Here is a 17,156-nt window from a genome sequence, read left to right as displayed (position 1 = left end):
TCGTTGTCAGCAGAACCAAAACGGAGCAGAGCTTCAACTTCACCTTCAGAGCCGCCATAAGAACTGTCCTGCATGAAAGCAAAGTCAGTGCCCTGAATATGACCAGAAGAAAGAGAGACACAAACTAGGAAATGACGGCCCCTCTGTCTTCTTAAGTGTGCTGAATGGTGATCCTCAGCTTATCCTCGGCCAGGTGTTTCACAGAGGACTCCACTCATCGCGCCCGGCCTGTGGACAGGCCGTAGAGTCTGACTGAGAGTCTAACTGAACGGGGGCACTATGTTTATCGGGGCTAAAACATAGTGCCTCATCGGCCAGGCCAGAAACCTACTCGTCATATTGCCGAACTAGAAAACGACATAAATAGAACAGACAGAAAACGTCTGGCAGCTGTGTGACGCCATAGTTACATGCATACAAAAACACTAAGCAGTAAACATGAAACAACTACGCGCAATTTGGCCACAGCTCTCACGCCGGCCCGCTGTATTGTGCGACGTCACTTGTCGAGACAACGCGAGTCAGGTCCAGTGCCTACCCCAGGTGATTCACTCGGTGAGGCCTACGAGTATTTAAATGTCTTTACAGATAAAGAGACGACATAACGTAACATTCTTTCATTTATTTCCAGCTACAGCGGGTGACCCTTAGAACCATAGGCATAGCAAGCGAGCTAAGCATGCATGTAGAGCATCTTATAGCAACATAAAGACAAAACAGCCCATTGATCTCCGTATCTAATCATGACTTAATTAATCAGTTTAATATGAAAACGTTGAGCAAAACTGCGATAAGCCTTCACAAACGCTCTTCCAGCTTTGCTTCATGCTTGATTAATGATCATTAGGAGTGTTATAACTGCGTTAACATGAGCTGCTCGTCTAAATGAATTACAATGAGCAGAGCTTCAACTTACTTCAACTTACTGCAACATACTTCAGTATACTTGTAGGTATACTGATAACGGATGAGGTGATTCAAGCACAAGACTACCGTCACAAAATTATCATTGTGATTCAAGCCACCTTGAATCTCCTCATTCATCCATCCAGAAGCAGCACTGCAGCCTACTGCCGTAACATGATTAGGACTTCTGGCTATCGGCTTCGGACCCTCCCGGCTGCATAAACTGCTCGCCTTCGGATTCTCCTTTGGTTTCTTCCTTGCTTGGCTGTGGTGTGCGAGAATTCTGGGAGGTGTCATTCTCTCGTTTGATACATCCAAATTGTTCACCCAACCCCCTTTTGTAGGAAATGTAGACTACGAGCACGATCCCTATTAGCACTGGAATCGAGACCAGCCAAGCAAGACTCGCATGCCCGTTCGAAGGTTCTGGTCGCTGACCGTTGTCACCTGGAGGAGTGATGGTGGAGTCCTTCTCGAAAGTCCCGTCAGTTGTTCCCTCGGAAGGGGCGGTCGAGGAGGTCGTTTCTGGAGACGGTATGGACGTGTGATGAGGCGCCCTTGCAGTGTCGCCTGGCTCATCCCGCGACTGATTGGACTCGTAGCGTATAGCTGGCGTGGCAGTCGTCAAAGCTTTGCTTCCGGCACAATTCCAGCTACGCCTCAGCTTACCGAACACCGTTTTGTCGTTGTCTGATAGCGTGAATCCCTGTGGCTTTCCAACCAACCGGTAGAGCCATTCATCCCGTGGACAGTTCTCCCCAGGGACGGGGACCTTCAGATACCCGTACAAGGCGATCGTCGTCTGCTCCGAAAATGCTAGAGCTCCTTCATCAAAGTCCTGTACTGCCATGTTGGTAATACTCAACGTCTGCTGAATGTCGGTTTCCTGAGAGCCTCCCCATGCATTGGACAGGAGTAAGCCACTCAAACCCCTTATACGCAGTTTTGAAATGTTTATGTCGTCGAGATTTATTAATTCACGGGCAGACACCTTCAGGGATTGAGGGTCGAGTTCACCGAGCTTGCTCTTTTTGATCCTTAGTGTTGTCACCGAAAGTGAAAGCCCCTCCTGCTCGATATGGCTGAAGTTTGTGTTCCTTATGCACAGACTGTCTAGCTTCCCGTAGATTCCTTTAGAACGAACTGTCCCCAATTCACTCGAAATAATGGAAAGTTCATCTAGACGTGTCGCTCTAATGCATCCTTTACGGACCTCGTTCATTTTGACCTTGATCAGATTGATATGTGAGATGTTTCCACTCAAACTTCCGTACAAGCATGTTTTCATTTTCACTTCGGACAGGACGAGGCCTCGGATTGGTGCGTTCAGTGAATGGGGTGGCAGCTGTAGCTCATCAACACGTTCTATATAAATCTTGGGTCCAATGACATTGGATGTGAAATTAAAGCTGTTTTGGTGCATAACAAGACGTTTGATATGATCTAGTTCGATTTCCGTGTCATATCTCAAAAAGCCTCCGAATGCAGAGGTTGCCAGGGTAACGATATCTGCGTTTTCGATTTGGATCTCACGTATGTTGGTGTTTTTTGGAAACGTTAATCCATTTTCATCGACGTTCAACGTTCCCGCATAATTGAGGTCGATGACCAATCTGCGTAGAGACCTCAGGTTGAACAGGGCTTGACTGCGAATGGTCACTAGGTACCGAGCTGAGATGAAGAGCTCCTGAACAGAAGGTGGAACATATCCGCCGGTGAGTGTGATCTGAAACAACATAAAACATCACTGTCATCCCACTGGCGGATCCAGGAGGGGTATTAGGGGCATTTGCTCCCCCACACCGACAGGATCCTGGGGGGGGGGGCGCACAATACAAGTATCCCCCCCAATTCATGATTCAGACTTCACTTATTACGCTTATAACGAGGAGCTAAAGAAAAAAGCGGGCGTTCAAGTTCCCAGTAACTACTTTTGTAATCAGAGTCGTTTTAGTAGCCTGGATTTAGTGGTCATCGCCGTTATTTTTTTCTAAAAATATGTTGCCTCTTACCACAGGAGAGTAACGCCGCTTCAACCCTATTGGTCGTATTGTCTAACGAATGCGGTCATATTGCGCAGACCAGAAATCGGCCCCCGCCTATGCTTGGGAATAGGAAAGGTGAAACTATGATTTACCTGTATAGCCTTAAAAGTGCAGCGTAGCCGGGGGGGGGGGGCACAAGGGGCACGTGCCCCCTCATTAGATGCATGGTGCTCCACGGGCCCAAGAGGCCCTGCGGTGCCAATTGGCCGCTTAGGGTCCGCGCGTGCCTTATTTCGACTGAGATAAGACCCACAGGACTCGTGAGAACACATCACGGAGTCGCGGGCTCCTGAATATCCACACTTATCTCCATAAGGGCCACACTCCGGCTTCTGAAGGCCCTTTGCCGGCCTCTGAGTGCCCTTGCCGGCCTATGAGGCGTCAGCTGTAAGGGTCGTGTCTCTGAGGGCCAATAACAGCGCCTGTGAGGGCCTGACACCAGCGCCTCTGAGAGCCCAACACCAATGCTTCTTTACCCTCGCCGGACCTTTTGGTTTTCTACATACATTTTACATTCTAGGCCGAGGGGGGTACGACCCCACCCCCGACGTTTCGCCTCTGATGGAGCTAGAGCGTCGCGGAAAAAAGAGCGTGTGCGCCGTTACGAGACGAAGCGACTGGTACCCGATTTTAGGGTCTCATGTCAACTGGATCCAAGCCACGGGTTCAGTTTTTCATAAATAACTTCGCAAAAACGGTCGCAGAGCCGCGGTTTTGGCATCATCGTGTTCGCCTCGCTCAGGCGCGTCGAATGGTATACTTGTTGTTTGGGTGAGGTCAAGTTCAGATGTTGACCTCGGGTCAAGGTCAGGTCAGCGTCCCCAGGTCACGAAGCTGATAAATGAGGTCATGTTACATATCATTCGATTTGGCAGGTCTTCCTGAGTCCATTGGTGGCTTTCGCGACTCGCTAGCTTAATTTGATCGGGAGCTATTGACGAAAAACTCTTATGGTCCAAGTAACGTCATGAATGACGTCACGCAAAGTCAACAATGCAAAAGTTAAACATAGGACCTTGCAAAGATTGCAAGAAATCACTATCTCCCCTGATCAAGCTAGAGCTTCACGGAAAGAGCGAGCGTGTTGCCCGTGACGAGAGGAAGCCGATGATACCCAATTTTAAGGTCCTAGGTCATCGGTTGACCTTACAGGTCAGGTCAATGACCCAAAAGTCGGGAAATCGGGACCTGTTAGAACGTCGTAAACTGTGGCGGCTCTGGGTTTTTCGGGGTGCTGATCACGATTATCATGTTGGTTTTGATCACAGATGATGTCTATATGCATTTCGGCCAGGTCTGGTCAGGTCAGGTCAGGTCAACCTGTAAGGGTCCTGCCTCCTGCCCGGTATTCGTAGTACGTGTCAACCGCCTCTGACAGCTTCGTAGCATGTTACGAATGCACCAAAACTACTCCGTAAATGTTCAAATGGTTGCTAAATTCGAATTCATCTCCAAAAACTAGCCTAGAAACATGCAAAACTCGAAAAAGTAGACCGAGGTCATCAAAGGTCAATGACCTGACCTGGCCTTCAGGTGACCTTGCCATCCACCCGGATGCATGGGAGCAACATCAAGTCACATGTTTGAACGCTTGAAACTGCACGAAGACTGCAAACGCGCGGCTAATGCGAGCCGACATACGCCGAATCGCGATTCCGGCCAAACATGGTTTCGGAAAGTAGGTCACAGGTCAAAGGTCATTTGGGTCAGGGTCATGAAATTTTCAGGGTTAAAATTGATCAACGCGAGGGTACTGAAAGTTCCGTCGCGATCTGCCGCTTATTACGCGAGTTATTTGCGAATAACCTTAGGGGGAGGTGCATCAGCCCTGTGCCGGCGAGGGTTAACCCGTGCCCCGTAGGGCTATCGGCGGACCCTACCACCCGTGGGGGGGGGGGGGCGAAACGCCCCCCCCTCTGAGATCTCGGAAATTTACCGGCCGATTTTCAAAATTCAAACGGCGTTCAATAGCACCACTAGGGAACCACCTTGTGACCAAATTTCATTGACCTAGGTCAAGCCGATGACGTCACAGGTCAGGTCAAAGGTCGGATTTTCACCGTTCACAGGCATTTCAAGAAATATGTTGTGAAATCGAGTAAATTGGTAATTTATTGAAAACCATCGATGGTTCATCGTTCGTCAAGCACATACTTTGCTATCTGAGGTCACTGATACCAGGTCAGGTCACAGCGAGGTCAGGTCACCGGGGTTCACAATATGAAAGTGTCGTGTGATACATGTTTTATGGTCCATTTTACATGACAAATGCGATTTTGTTGGTTAAGCAGCCTTTGGGGCCAGCCTAGGTCACGTTTTGGTGAAGGTCAGGTCAAGGTCAGGTCAAATTAGGTCAAATTTCGAAGTTGATATTTTGCATAAAATGGGTTTCGATGCGATGCAGCTCGTCACGGGGAGTCTAATGGTGGTCTTTGTTTTGTCCTACGAGGTCTAGAATTGCCAAAAATTGAGTTTGAAAATTTGACGTCATCATTTTTGAACAGTTTTTTTCGCTATAACTTAGCCAAAAAACGAGGTATCGATCTGAAATTTAGTATGTAGATAAAAGACGGTAGGTACTATCACATATATTCCGGTTTTCTCGAAACTTAAAAAAATGGATTTCTTGGCTAATATATCCAAAAAGTGCTTTTTTATTTTTAGGGGTCAAAAGTCAAAAATCTTAATTATCCGAGATAGCAGTTTTGTAGCTCCGTCAATTCTACACCTTTTTATGTCCCGATCATTTTTATGTATCTTCAAAGCTGTAGGCCTGACAGGTCTTCTCGCGAAGGTCTTTTTTTGGTCGAAAATGACAGAGTCGTCATTTGCGGCCAACCTATCACAGCCTCTGGAACAATTTCGGTCACAATGTGTAAAATTGATATCCGGAGGGGTCCTGAAAGTTTGGTGTCGATATCTCTAGTCGTTTAGGAGATATCGACGGAAAAGGACAGGGGGGCGTTTCGGCCCCCCCCCCTACGGGGCGCGGGTTAAATTGAGTTCAAAAATTTACGCAAGAATGAGTTGGATGTAGCATAAAATCACAAAAATGGCGAACATGACGTCACTAAAACGTCATTTTCTCAAAAAAATCCGACGGATTTCGCTCATATTTTCAGGGAACGTGTCAAATTGATGTATGATAAGGTACTGCAAGTTTGACGTTGCTGGCGTAACGCGTTTAGAAGTTATTGGCGAAAAACGGGAGGGGGCAGATTCTGCCCCCCCCCCCCCCAGCGGGGCGCGGGTTAACCCGCGCCCTACTGGGGGGGGGGGGGGGTACACCTTATCATACATCAATTCTACACATGTTAAAATTTCAGACCAAGGTCATTCAAGGTCAGGTTACCAGGTCACTTGAAGTGACCTCACCTCATAAAAAGTTTCAATGTCTGTCATAGCTACACCGAGTGACCGATCACTTTGAAACTTTCAGCGATTGCTAAGATCAATAGCATGTACAAAATGTATATCTCAGAATTTTGATATCGATGACCTAAGGTCAGGTCAATTTTGCGACCTCCCTATTTTAAGTCAATGGGAGAAAATTGAAATGCGCCTCTTTTGGACGAAAGACATTATAAACACTCCCAAACACTGAATTACAAGTGGTTAAGACACACTGAACATGAAAATGGTGTCCATGACCCCTGTTTATGCCCTGAGGTCATCTTAGGTCACGAATGGTATCTAACAGTTTTTCGCAAATAACTTTTAATAGAGGCATGCTAGAGCGATGAAAACGCCTTAGATGTGTTCAGCTCGACAATACGGATCGGCTGATATGCAACATGACCCTTTCCGGTCAGGTTATGACCTTGACCTGAGGTCAAATTTTCAATTTGACCTTTCAAGGTCAAGTTATAGTTCACTCGATGCATCTTGGTGAGAGGAACACGATGCCGGTAAAAGTAAGCTCGTATAGGTACAAGGCTTGGGTCAAAAGTTTTTGCAGAAAAACTGTTTCCGAAAAAAATCGGCTATTTTTTGCAGTTTTTTGCCCCCTGCAGGCAAAACCGTTGACGTTAGGTCAAATCTGAGAGAATTACTCAGAAAGATCGTTAATAGGGCTATCGAATGCGTTTTTCTGCGGCGCTGTAGCTCTATTGGTTCCCGAGTTATGCGTTGGCTTCTTGGAAATTGTCGACATTCGACCTGGAAATCGGCGAAATTTTGCCTTCAATGACCTCTGGTGACCTGACCTTTAACCTGACCAAAAAATTGACCGAAGTGATTTCCTCATTATTTTTGACGCTCTTTCGAACGCCGCCTTTCGCGTATCGCTACGTGGCCCAGGAGCCGAGTTAGAAGGGGGGTTGTTCAAACAACCCCCCAGCAGGGCGTGGAAATCCAGGACCCCCAGCCGGGCGCGGGTTAAAATGCATAATATTTTCAAAATAAAGTGGCCCTATGCGAAAATAAGAAATGGGTAGTTTTGTTTTTTGGGACCAGTTGCCCTCCCTCCACGGCTGGATTAAATGGAATGAAGGCCAAAATTTGGTGAGCCGACGAAATTTACTAGTAGCGTAAAAAAATCATATTTGTTAGCTCTGATATGGTGGCGTTCCTCTCATTTCCATTAAAGTGACCATCCCACCTAACATTAGTTTGGAGTTGAAATAGCCACATTGGGGTCCCTAGCCTGCAATTGCCGATTTGGGCACTCACAACAAGAAATGTTTTAATTCGGAAATATTTAATTTCAAAGTCTGCAGTTTTTCAATTTTAAGAGGCTAATGCATTTGAACGCCCCCTTCGACGGCGCAGAGATGAAGTCCGCAGTAATTTTAATATTTTTTTTACGTTTTTTTCAAACCTATTTGATTACGTTTTGCGAAATGAAGTGGCCTAAATCCGAGGAGAAAATTTAATTTGAGGTACCTTGGTTTTTCCCCGGAATCGGTCTCAGCCACAGCCATGAACCTTGCCCCACAACTTCAAACTAGTTCCCGCGTCCCTGCTTCTAACGGACATATTAATTGTTGGGTAAATAAGAAATTCACCATACATACTCAAAAGAAATGTTCTATCGTATAAAGAAAGAAGAAGGGAAATCGGCCGGTAACTTTTTGAGTTATTGGCGTGTAAACGCAAAAAAGCCGCTCATATGGCAGATTTGACCAAATTTAACCTCATTTGACCTTGAATTTATTGACCTAGGGTCATGAAATTCACACAAAACAGAGTTCCTCAAGGCCCTCACCTACCCTCCAGATTTCGTCATTTTAGCTTCAGTGGGAGCTGAGAACTTATGGGGGACCCCCCCCCCCCATCCACTGGGCGTAGTACTCGCAACCCTTGCACTGCGCGTGTTAGAAAATTCAAGATTCAAGATTCAAGATGTATTCGAAAGAGATCCATTCTACAGATGGCTTTTCACTCGTTCACGTCATTGGTGGAACACAATAATGGTGGAAAGCATACATTCATTCGCACGCTCAAAGTCACACACAAGGACAAACCTAACCATTCGACATCTGCAGTGCTGACAGCTGGCGCCTGACTGTTGAACGAAAACCGAGGGTACCGGGTTCTACTTCCATACCGTTGAGCATGGTTACACCGCGGTAACACAATCTCCTTCTGCCGGCTTCGGTTCGTATCGCTGGGAGAGTATACAGGTTAGCATGTCTCGTCTCGTGATCATGCCGCTGCCTGGCCTTGGCTCCTATGGTGCTAAATACGCTTTCGGGCTGACCGGTAACCATCATAATGTAATCATCATATCAGGGCTGTGAAGAAAAACAAGTGGCCTAAATCCGATAAGAAACAGGATTTTGGGTACCCTAGGTTAAGGGCTCCGTGACCTGGTATGCCTCCCTCCCGCACTCAAGCCCTGGATCCTCCAGTGCCTTCTGAGTTCTGCAGGTCCAGACTACAGGGGCTCACTGGAGGTGTTGCAGGAGTGGTGGGGATTTTTTTTTTTTTTAACCCGCGCACCGACAACCGCCCCCACCCCCTGAGGTTTTTCGTGTATAGCGGAAAAACCGCGACGCGTAGCGCCACGAAATTTGGCACGACTTTTCCTTCATCAATTTTGCACATGGTGTGCAAGCTTGAACCTCCTACTTTTCAAGGTCAGGTCACCAGGTCACTTCGAATGGCCCAACGTCAAATCACTATTTTGCAACTTTGTCACCGTGTCAGAGCTACAATAGATGGCGGAGGCCTTTGAAAGTCGCAGGATGTAATGAGGTCATTGATAGCTACAATTTGTGTATCTCGGAATTTTGATATCGATGACCTAAGGTCAGGTCAATTTCTTGACCTCTCTATTATAAGTCAATGGGGGAAAAATCGACCACCTGTTTTTTCCGCTAACACGCGTCGGAATGGCCCAATATACGATGGGGGTATCGAAAAGTTCTGATCATCAAATAGAAGTTGTAGTCCGATTTTAATGATTTTTGTTGGTATTATATTTGGTTCTCAAGAACAATGTTCGTGCAAAGAAAATCCTGAAAAGTGGTTTTATCTTAACCTTCGCCCCAGTGCAGTGGGGGGGGGGGGCATAATGTTACCACCCTGTCGCGTTTTTTGCGTATAAATAAAAAACCGCGGCGCGTAGCCCCGCGCCGCTTGGCATAGCTTTTTGTACATCAATTTTGGACAATCTGTGAAATTTTTGACCCCAGGTCATGTCAGGTCAGGTCACCAGGTCAAGTTAACTGACAAGGCCTAAAAAAAGTTTGCAATCATGTCCAGCCTGCAGTGTTTGTCAGAAAGGTTTTAAACTTGGTGGATTGCATGATGTTATGGGCGCCTACAATTTGTATATCTCAGATTTTTTTATATCCGTGACCTAAGGTCAGGCAAGTGGCGTGACCTTACCATTTTAACCCTCGCCCGCACATGCCATTTTCCCATCCTAGAACGCACATGGGGGGGGTGGTTGCCACCCCCCCCCCGCGCCATTTCGTTCCTGTTGGAGATAGAGCTTAGCGGTAAAGACCAAAAATATTCTTTGGGAAGAGACGAATCTAATGATACCCAGTTTTACCTTCTCAGGTCAGTCATTGACCTTCCAGGTCAGGTCAAACTAAAAAATGTTGCTGTTTTGGGTCACCGTTGGATATCAAGTGCGCTGCTTATCAAATACCGATGACGATGCTGTTTTCTGGTGCCAAGCCAGCTAGAACCTCTTTGTCACACTACCCGACCAGAATTTTGCTGCTGAGGTCATTTCAGGTCAAGTTAGGTCAAGGTCAATTATATGTGTTTGTATGTCTGTGTGTGTCTGTGTGTATACTGATGTGTGCATCGATTGTTTTTGGGTCCATATTACATGAAATCATGATCTGAGAAGCTTTTACCAAAAATGCAGTCAAAAAACTTCACAAAAAGTAAATTCGGCTTGCCTAAAACGCAATTATCTTAGATGACCTAGGTTGACCTTGACCCTGACCTTGACCCCTGTACATCGTCGAACAACATGTTCCATGATAGGTGGGAGGTAAGACTGGCAAAAAAGGCCGAAATCAGGGTGTCAAAAGCTCACAAGGCCCATGGCAAACGCAAGATGTTGAGAATTGGCCATTTGGGTCATGACATGACCTGAAAAACAAGGTCATATCTCCGAAACCAAAAATCACAGAAACTTGAAATTTTCAGTGAACATCAAGAAAGGATAGAGGAGCAGCTATACGAAAAATCAGCCTTCTAGCTCCAAAAATGTTGAGTGCAGAGCAGAAAGACTGCCTGGGGGGGGTGGCAACCACCCCCCCCCCCATGTGCGGGCGAGGGTTAAGTCAATGGAGAAAACTGAAAATGCCTCTAGATCCGTGTGTACGCATAGGAACAGTCCAAATATTTCAGAATCACAATGATTTGGACCACCCGTGACGACCAAGGTGTCTTTTTTTTTGCTGATAGCCTCTAGAAAGGTCATCCGAGGTCATTTGAGGCTACAAACAGATTTTTGCCAATAACTCTCGATTGGAAAGAGATAGGACGCTGGGGATTGCCTCATGGTATTTGTCTTGTTGAGACGCATTGAATGATATGCAACATGACCTTTTCCGGTCAGGTCATGACCTTGACCTGAGGTCAAATTTTTAAGTTGACCTTTCAAGGTCAAATTATAGTTCATTCGACGCGTCTCGTCGAGAGGAACACGATTCTGGCAATAGAAATGTCGTGGCTTTTTCTAGTCAAAAGTTATTGTCGAAAAACACTTTGCGAAAAAGCAGCTATTTTTTTAGTTTTTGCCCTCTGGAGGCTAAACCGTTGACCTGAGGTCAATTTTGATGATGACCTTATCAAAAGAAGAGTTCAAAAGCTATCGATTGCGTTTCCATGCGTTTTTCTAGCAATCATAGTTCCTGAGATAAATGCATGTTTTCTGAAAAATATAATGACATTTGGCAAATTTTGACCTTTGATGACCTCCAGTGACCCCAATATTGCTCCAAGATGAAAAATGACCGAAATACTTTCAAACGTACTCATTGAGAGCTATCGACTGCTTTCTACCGCGTCTTTCTGGCCCTCTTAGTTTTTTAGTTAGAGGTGGGTGGTAACATATGCCCCCCCCCCCCACCCCACTAGGGCGAAGTTGGCTGAGACCGCCACTGGGGCGCGGGTTAAAGACTTGTAAGTTAAAGAAGATTAGTACCTACTGGGCCCACTGAGGATCAAACCGTCATCAAACTAATATATTTGAAACGGTATCACAATGAGAAAATACATCAAGAACATGAAATTAGTTTATGACAAGGAAAGCCCATCTCATGCACTTACCGACAGTGAAAAAATAATTTTGAACTTGGTTGCATGACCCTTGCAGGGTAGTCAAAAAGCGAGTGACTACCAATGACTGCCAACGTGCTGACTGTGAAGGAAGTGGAGGACCTCATCCTTACAGATCGTCGTGTGACCTTTCAGATTATTATGCAACAGAAAGGTCTCAATGCTGGCAGTGCCTGGAAATATTATCAGCGAAGAGCTACAGACGTTAAAGGAGTCAGCCCGCTTAGAAGTTCGTGTGTTGAGTTTGTTCAGGAGAAAAGTGCATCTAAGCCTTAAGAGCAAAAACTAGGCCTTTTTCAAACAATTAAAGAAACATTATATCGTTTGATCACTTTTGACGAATGCTGGGTACATGTGTATGATCCAGAGACAAAAGAGATGATAAAGAAGTTGAAGCACAGCATATCTGACCTCCTTAAAAAGCGAAGATGCAGAAGCCGATATGGAAGGTCAATGTTGTAAGTGTTCTGAATCTGGCGTAGGGTAGACATTACCGAATGTCTTGATGATGAGCGGATAATAATTAGCACGTAATACTGCACACTTTGGAAAAAGTTGCGGGATGCGCTCGAGCGGAATCGCCGCAAAAAAAAAAAACAAGAAAAATGTTTTATCCTCGCCGACAGCGCCCCCAACAACTCGTCCTGAGCTGACCTTGAGGTGCCGTAACCTGAGGTCAACCTTTGACCTTGACTTTTTGAGGTCAACACATAGGGGAGACCCGGGAGGTATGGGCCGGTTTTGTGAAAAGGCAATTTTCTTCCAGTGGGCAGTGGCTAGACCCGGTTTTTCACTCTGTGTACGTGAAAGTGCCTTTCGCCTGCAAAGTATGCCTGATATTAGGCATCTGCGATCAACTATTTGTCTCGAGATAACTTTCAATAAACTAATGCGTTTTTTTCGATCCATTAAAATACACCGTGAGGTATGGGCCATGACCCGGGAGGTATGGGCCGGTGCCATGTTTCATATTCTTTTCTCGAATGAAAACAATACTCGCAGCTGGTATCTACCTTGATCTCTCTTAGAGCTCTGGTTAAAGCCCAGGAACCGCATAAGCGGCCAACAGCTTTCTTTATGGTCACTTGAGCACATGATTTCGGTAAACTCAATCATGCTCCATGAAATAAGAGAAATGATATTTTTTTCTGTTCGAATGAAATTTGTAGTTAAATTTTCGACCTTGCGCGACAAAAATAAAACTTATTGAAGAGGCCATTCAATGAAAGCATCATTTTATTAATTTAGGATCAACGGAGGTGGGTGGCCCGAACCTCCCGGTTACAGGGGCGTAACCACCTAAGCGGACACTGCGGAAAGACCGCACCATTTTTTACGGGCGCCGCGCCCCTCCTCTCCGTCCTCTTTTCAGTACCTTTATATTTGCTGCACACAGCGCACCACCCGTGAGAAACGTTTCACAAACGACAGTCTCTCGCTACCAAGGCGCCCCTTTTCGCATGGGGGCGCCCCCATTAGCTTCATAGGCGTCCCTCTTTTGCATGCAGGCTCCCCAATGGGCCTCAGCGGCGCCCCTACCGGCCTCACAGGTGCTTCTCTTTCGAATGCAGTGCGTCCCTCTTACGCATGCAGGCGTGCATCCATTTTTCGCATAGAGACGCCCCCTTGGACATCAAAGGCGCTCTTCTTTCCAACTGAGGCGCCCTATGGGCTTCACAGGCGCTCCTCTTTCTATGGGCTTCAGAGGCGCCCCTCTTTTGCATGTCGGCGCCCCTCATTCGTATGGAGACGTCACTATGGCCTTTATTGGCGTCCCTCTTTTTATGGGCGCCCTTTGCTCTATGGGTGCCCCTTATGGGTCTATATCACTATAGACCTTGGAGGCAACCCTAACTAAAGGCCTCACAGGTGCCCCTCTTTTGCATGTAGGCGCCCCTGAAGCCATCAGAGGCGCCCCTATAGGCCTCACAGGTGCCTATCTTCCGCATGCAATGCGCCCCTCTTATGCAAGCAGACACCCATCTGTCGCATGGAGACGCCCCTATATGCATCAATGGCGCCTCTATAGACCTCACAGGCGTCCCTCTTTTCCATTGAGACGTCCCTACTCGGGCTTCACAGGCGCTCTCCTTTCTATGGGTCTCAGAGGTGTCCCTCTTTGGCGTGCAGGCGCCCTTCTTTCGTATGGAGGTGCCAGTCTATGACCTTCATCTTCATGGGCGCCCCTCTTTTGCACATGAGCGCCCCTCTGTTGTATGCTGTACTTTAGGCCTCATAAGTTCCCCTCTTTCGCACGCAGGCGCTCCTCTTTCGAATGCATGCGCATTGCGCCCTCTCTTTGTATGCAGGCGCTCCTATGAGGTTCTTTCAGGGCACCTCCAGAAATCCTCGGGGGTCCTCAGAGACCAGCACGGTAGACAAGAGACTCTGGTGTGGGACGACCCTCAGGGGTTCCTGTATGTGGCTTTCACAGTCGCTGGTGAGGGTCCTCACAAGCGTCGTTGTGGGGCTCTCAAACATTGCTTAAGGGCCATCACAGGCGTATGTGGGGCCTTTAGAGCTGCTGTTGCAGACCATTCATATGCCAACAAGGTCGGCGGTGCCTCCAGGAGCCCTGTAGGGTCCCTGGAGACCGGCATGGTACTCTCAGAACCCGCTGAGACCTTGAGAGTCACCAGCGTGGGGCTCTCAGAATTGCTGATGTAGGGCCTCTTGAGAGACACTGGTGTACGCCCTCAGAGTTGGGTGTGTGGACCATGGGACCCTCAGAGACGTCGGTGTGGACCTTTAGAGACGCCAGTAAAGGCCCTCACAGTCACCGTTATTTGGCCCTTGGAGAAACTGCTGTGAGGCCATCACAGACGGGTGTGGGGTCCTTAGAGGGTAGAGCTGCTGGTCCCTAATTGGCCGGCAAGGGTCCTCAGAGTCCGATAGGGGACCCTGGCTCAGAGGCCGGCAAGGGGCCCTTAGAAGTCGGCGTGGGTCCCTTTTGGAGATTAACTTGGCTACTTAGTTGCCCATGAATGAGGCATGAGGTGCTCTTGCGAGCCCTGTGGGGCCCTTCTGAGTTGAAATATGGCCAACGCGGACCATCAGTGGTCAGGTCCATTGGCGTCGCAGGGCACCTCGGGCCCGGGGCCCCCTGAACTTGAAGGGGGAAACGTTCACCCTGGTCCCCCTGGCTAGTGGCTACGTCACTGTCCGCTTCCACATGAAGGCTTCCACAATTCCACCGCTTCCACTGTCCGCTTCTTTCGCACCCCATTTCCCTTATAGGCGATGGCGCCCCCTCGAAGGTTGGCGCCCCCTTGAAGGATGGCGCCCCCTATGAGTTTGTCCGCTCCATTTTTTCTAGCGTGGTTACGCCCCTGCCCGGTTAGGACGCCAGCATGTATGTATGTACGTAGCATCTCAGCTCATAATCTTGTAAGAAAACTTCAAAATAAAAACGGCGGCACTCCGCCCCGCGCCGCTATTTTTTGAGATAGGGTACTGGACGAACGCTATTCTAGAAAAAGCATTGGGAGACAGCTAGCTTTTTGGGACAATGTTGCGGCCTCTCATAGTTGGATAAGGAATATGTATGTTGCCTATCCTGAAAAGGCAACATGGATGTTATGATAGATGAATGAATATGGATGATAAATGGAAAAATATTAGATGAGTGATGGTATTTCAATACCTACATTTGAATTGATTTACAAATAATTGAGGAGATTCTTACCACATCGATGTCACGACAGTCACTGCAGTCAACTCGTATTGCGTTGGAGCAACTTGGCGTCACGTCGCAGCAGGGGATGTCACAGATGCCGTACAGGCTGCAGCCGTGGCTGACAGAGACAGACAGTGACACAAACACGAGCAGGCTGCGAAGCCCGGCCATGACGGCCATGGTACTCGCGGTGTGTCGGGTCCCTGCTCCCGGCACTCCGGACGTGGCGCTGGACAACGCCCCTCCGCGTCTGTCGGGGAGCGTCAGCTGACACAGTCTGTCCGTCTGATAATACTGCGCCACGCCCTGAAGATGGCATGGTGACTCAGAGTCCAACCAATCTATACTGCAAGGCCTATCTTTGTGTCGCAACCGGCAATCGGCCAGGCAGTAGGCACTTCACTAATCACTGCTTCTACCCTCAACAGGTTAGCGTGTCTGCATCTAGTAGTCATGCTAGCACTATTAGTTGTATATTCTTCCATCAGGTGTCACTACTGACGCATCAGATAGGCATACTCTCGTCATATGCACTCCGTCACACATAGGTGGGTGGCCAGGCTGATGAGTGGTCTGTTAGTCTACACGTCTGACCAAGTATGCAAGGTGCCACTTGCAGAGCATGGAAATCCCACATTAATGGGGTCCACAGTTCGACACTACCTCGTAAGGCCCTCAAACTGCGTTCGGAAAGCCTTCCACCATCTGAGGTCATACACCAGTCTCCTCCCGTCCCGTGCTTCTATCCTCAGGATTCTGAAATCCTTCTCCTCCACGCCGCAACCCCCCTCCGGACTGGACAGGCAACTTTATCTCATGCGGGCTGCTCCCTTGGAGCGGCACCGCTGCTCCTGAGGGAGCGCACCCCGTAGCCGGGTGCAGTGAGTGCCTTGGGGCTGGGTGGCCTGTCCTCTGGACGGACTCAGCCCCGGCGACTCACTAGGGTGCCTGCCCAGACCAATGTCTCCCCCTAATTCCTATCATCCTTCCGGCTCTGCAATGGTCTTGTCAGACCGAAAGAGCCTAACCCAACAAAACAAACAAAAACAAACAAACACCAGTCTCGGAGAACCCACGCTTCCCTCTGAGGGTTCACTGCTTGTATGGAAAGGCGTAAAACCGGTATGAGAGTGCCTGGAAGGCCTTGAAAAGTTTTGGTTTCATGGCCCAGCCAATCATACTTATTACGTGTTCAAAGCCTGGCAGTGGAATTTCACGAGCCCCACAAGATATCAAGTTCTGTGGGAATGGGAATATCGGATAACTATATTTGGCGGTCCCATTAATGCATCCAAGGTCCATTTAATTCATTACCCTGACCGACGATCCAGGAGCTGACTATTTTCAGGAATTGTCTTACTGTCAAAAATGCCCAGGAAAGCACGAGAAAAGGTTTTCATACTTTCTTGCTAAGAACGTTCGAGCGTGAGACATATAGGTCATTTTCCTCTTAAACGTATTTTGATAAAAGTTAAAAACGATACATGAACTGCTCCCCATAACTATGCTATCGCGCGTCATTATATTTGACTTCGGTGCAAACCTGGCTTTAAAAAAAAAAACAGATTTACCAAAACGCCAACAAGTGGCTATCCTTCACCGCGCAAGATGGATAAGATGATGAGCGATCGGGGCCGAAAAATTGAACTGTGACCAAACCCCAGTACACCCACCGTGTTAGAGAAGGACGGGTACTGTGGTATCGGTACCTATTCCACGTCTCCCCATGCAAAATGACGAACTAAAACTCGCAAAACTCCCCATAAAAAAAAAAAACA

General features: G+C 47.7%; 1 protein-coding gene across 1 annotated transcript; it reads right to left on the bottom strand.

The window, feature by feature from the left end:
* Window positions 1-607: 607 nt before the first annotated feature.
* On the bottom strand, window positions 608-15,722 carry LOC122385481. Its single transcript, XM_043373807.1, has 2 exons — window positions 15,388-15,722; window positions 608-2,632 (listed from the first exon to the last, which is right to left on the bottom strand). Exons 1-2 carry the CDS (start codon window positions 15,556-15,558, stop codon window positions 1,085-1,087), a joined length of 1,719 nt encoding a protein of 572 aa, XP_043229742.1. The 5' UTR covers window positions 15,559-15,722; the 3' UTR covers window positions 608-1,084.
* Window positions 15,723-17,156: the final 1,434 nt, after the last annotated feature.

This window comes from Amphibalanus amphitrite, unplaced genomic scaffold, assembly GCF_019059575.1.
Source record: "Amphibalanus amphitrite isolate SeventyFive unplaced genomic scaffold, NRLGWU_Aamphi_draft 000220F_arrow, whole genome shotgun sequence".
NCBI classification, from domain to species: domain Eukaryota; kingdom Metazoa; phylum Arthropoda; class Thecostraca; order Balanomorpha; family Balanidae; genus Amphibalanus; species Amphibalanus amphitrite.
Note: the sequence above shows the minus strand (reverse complement) of the source record. Positions and strands in the feature narration are given on the sequence as shown.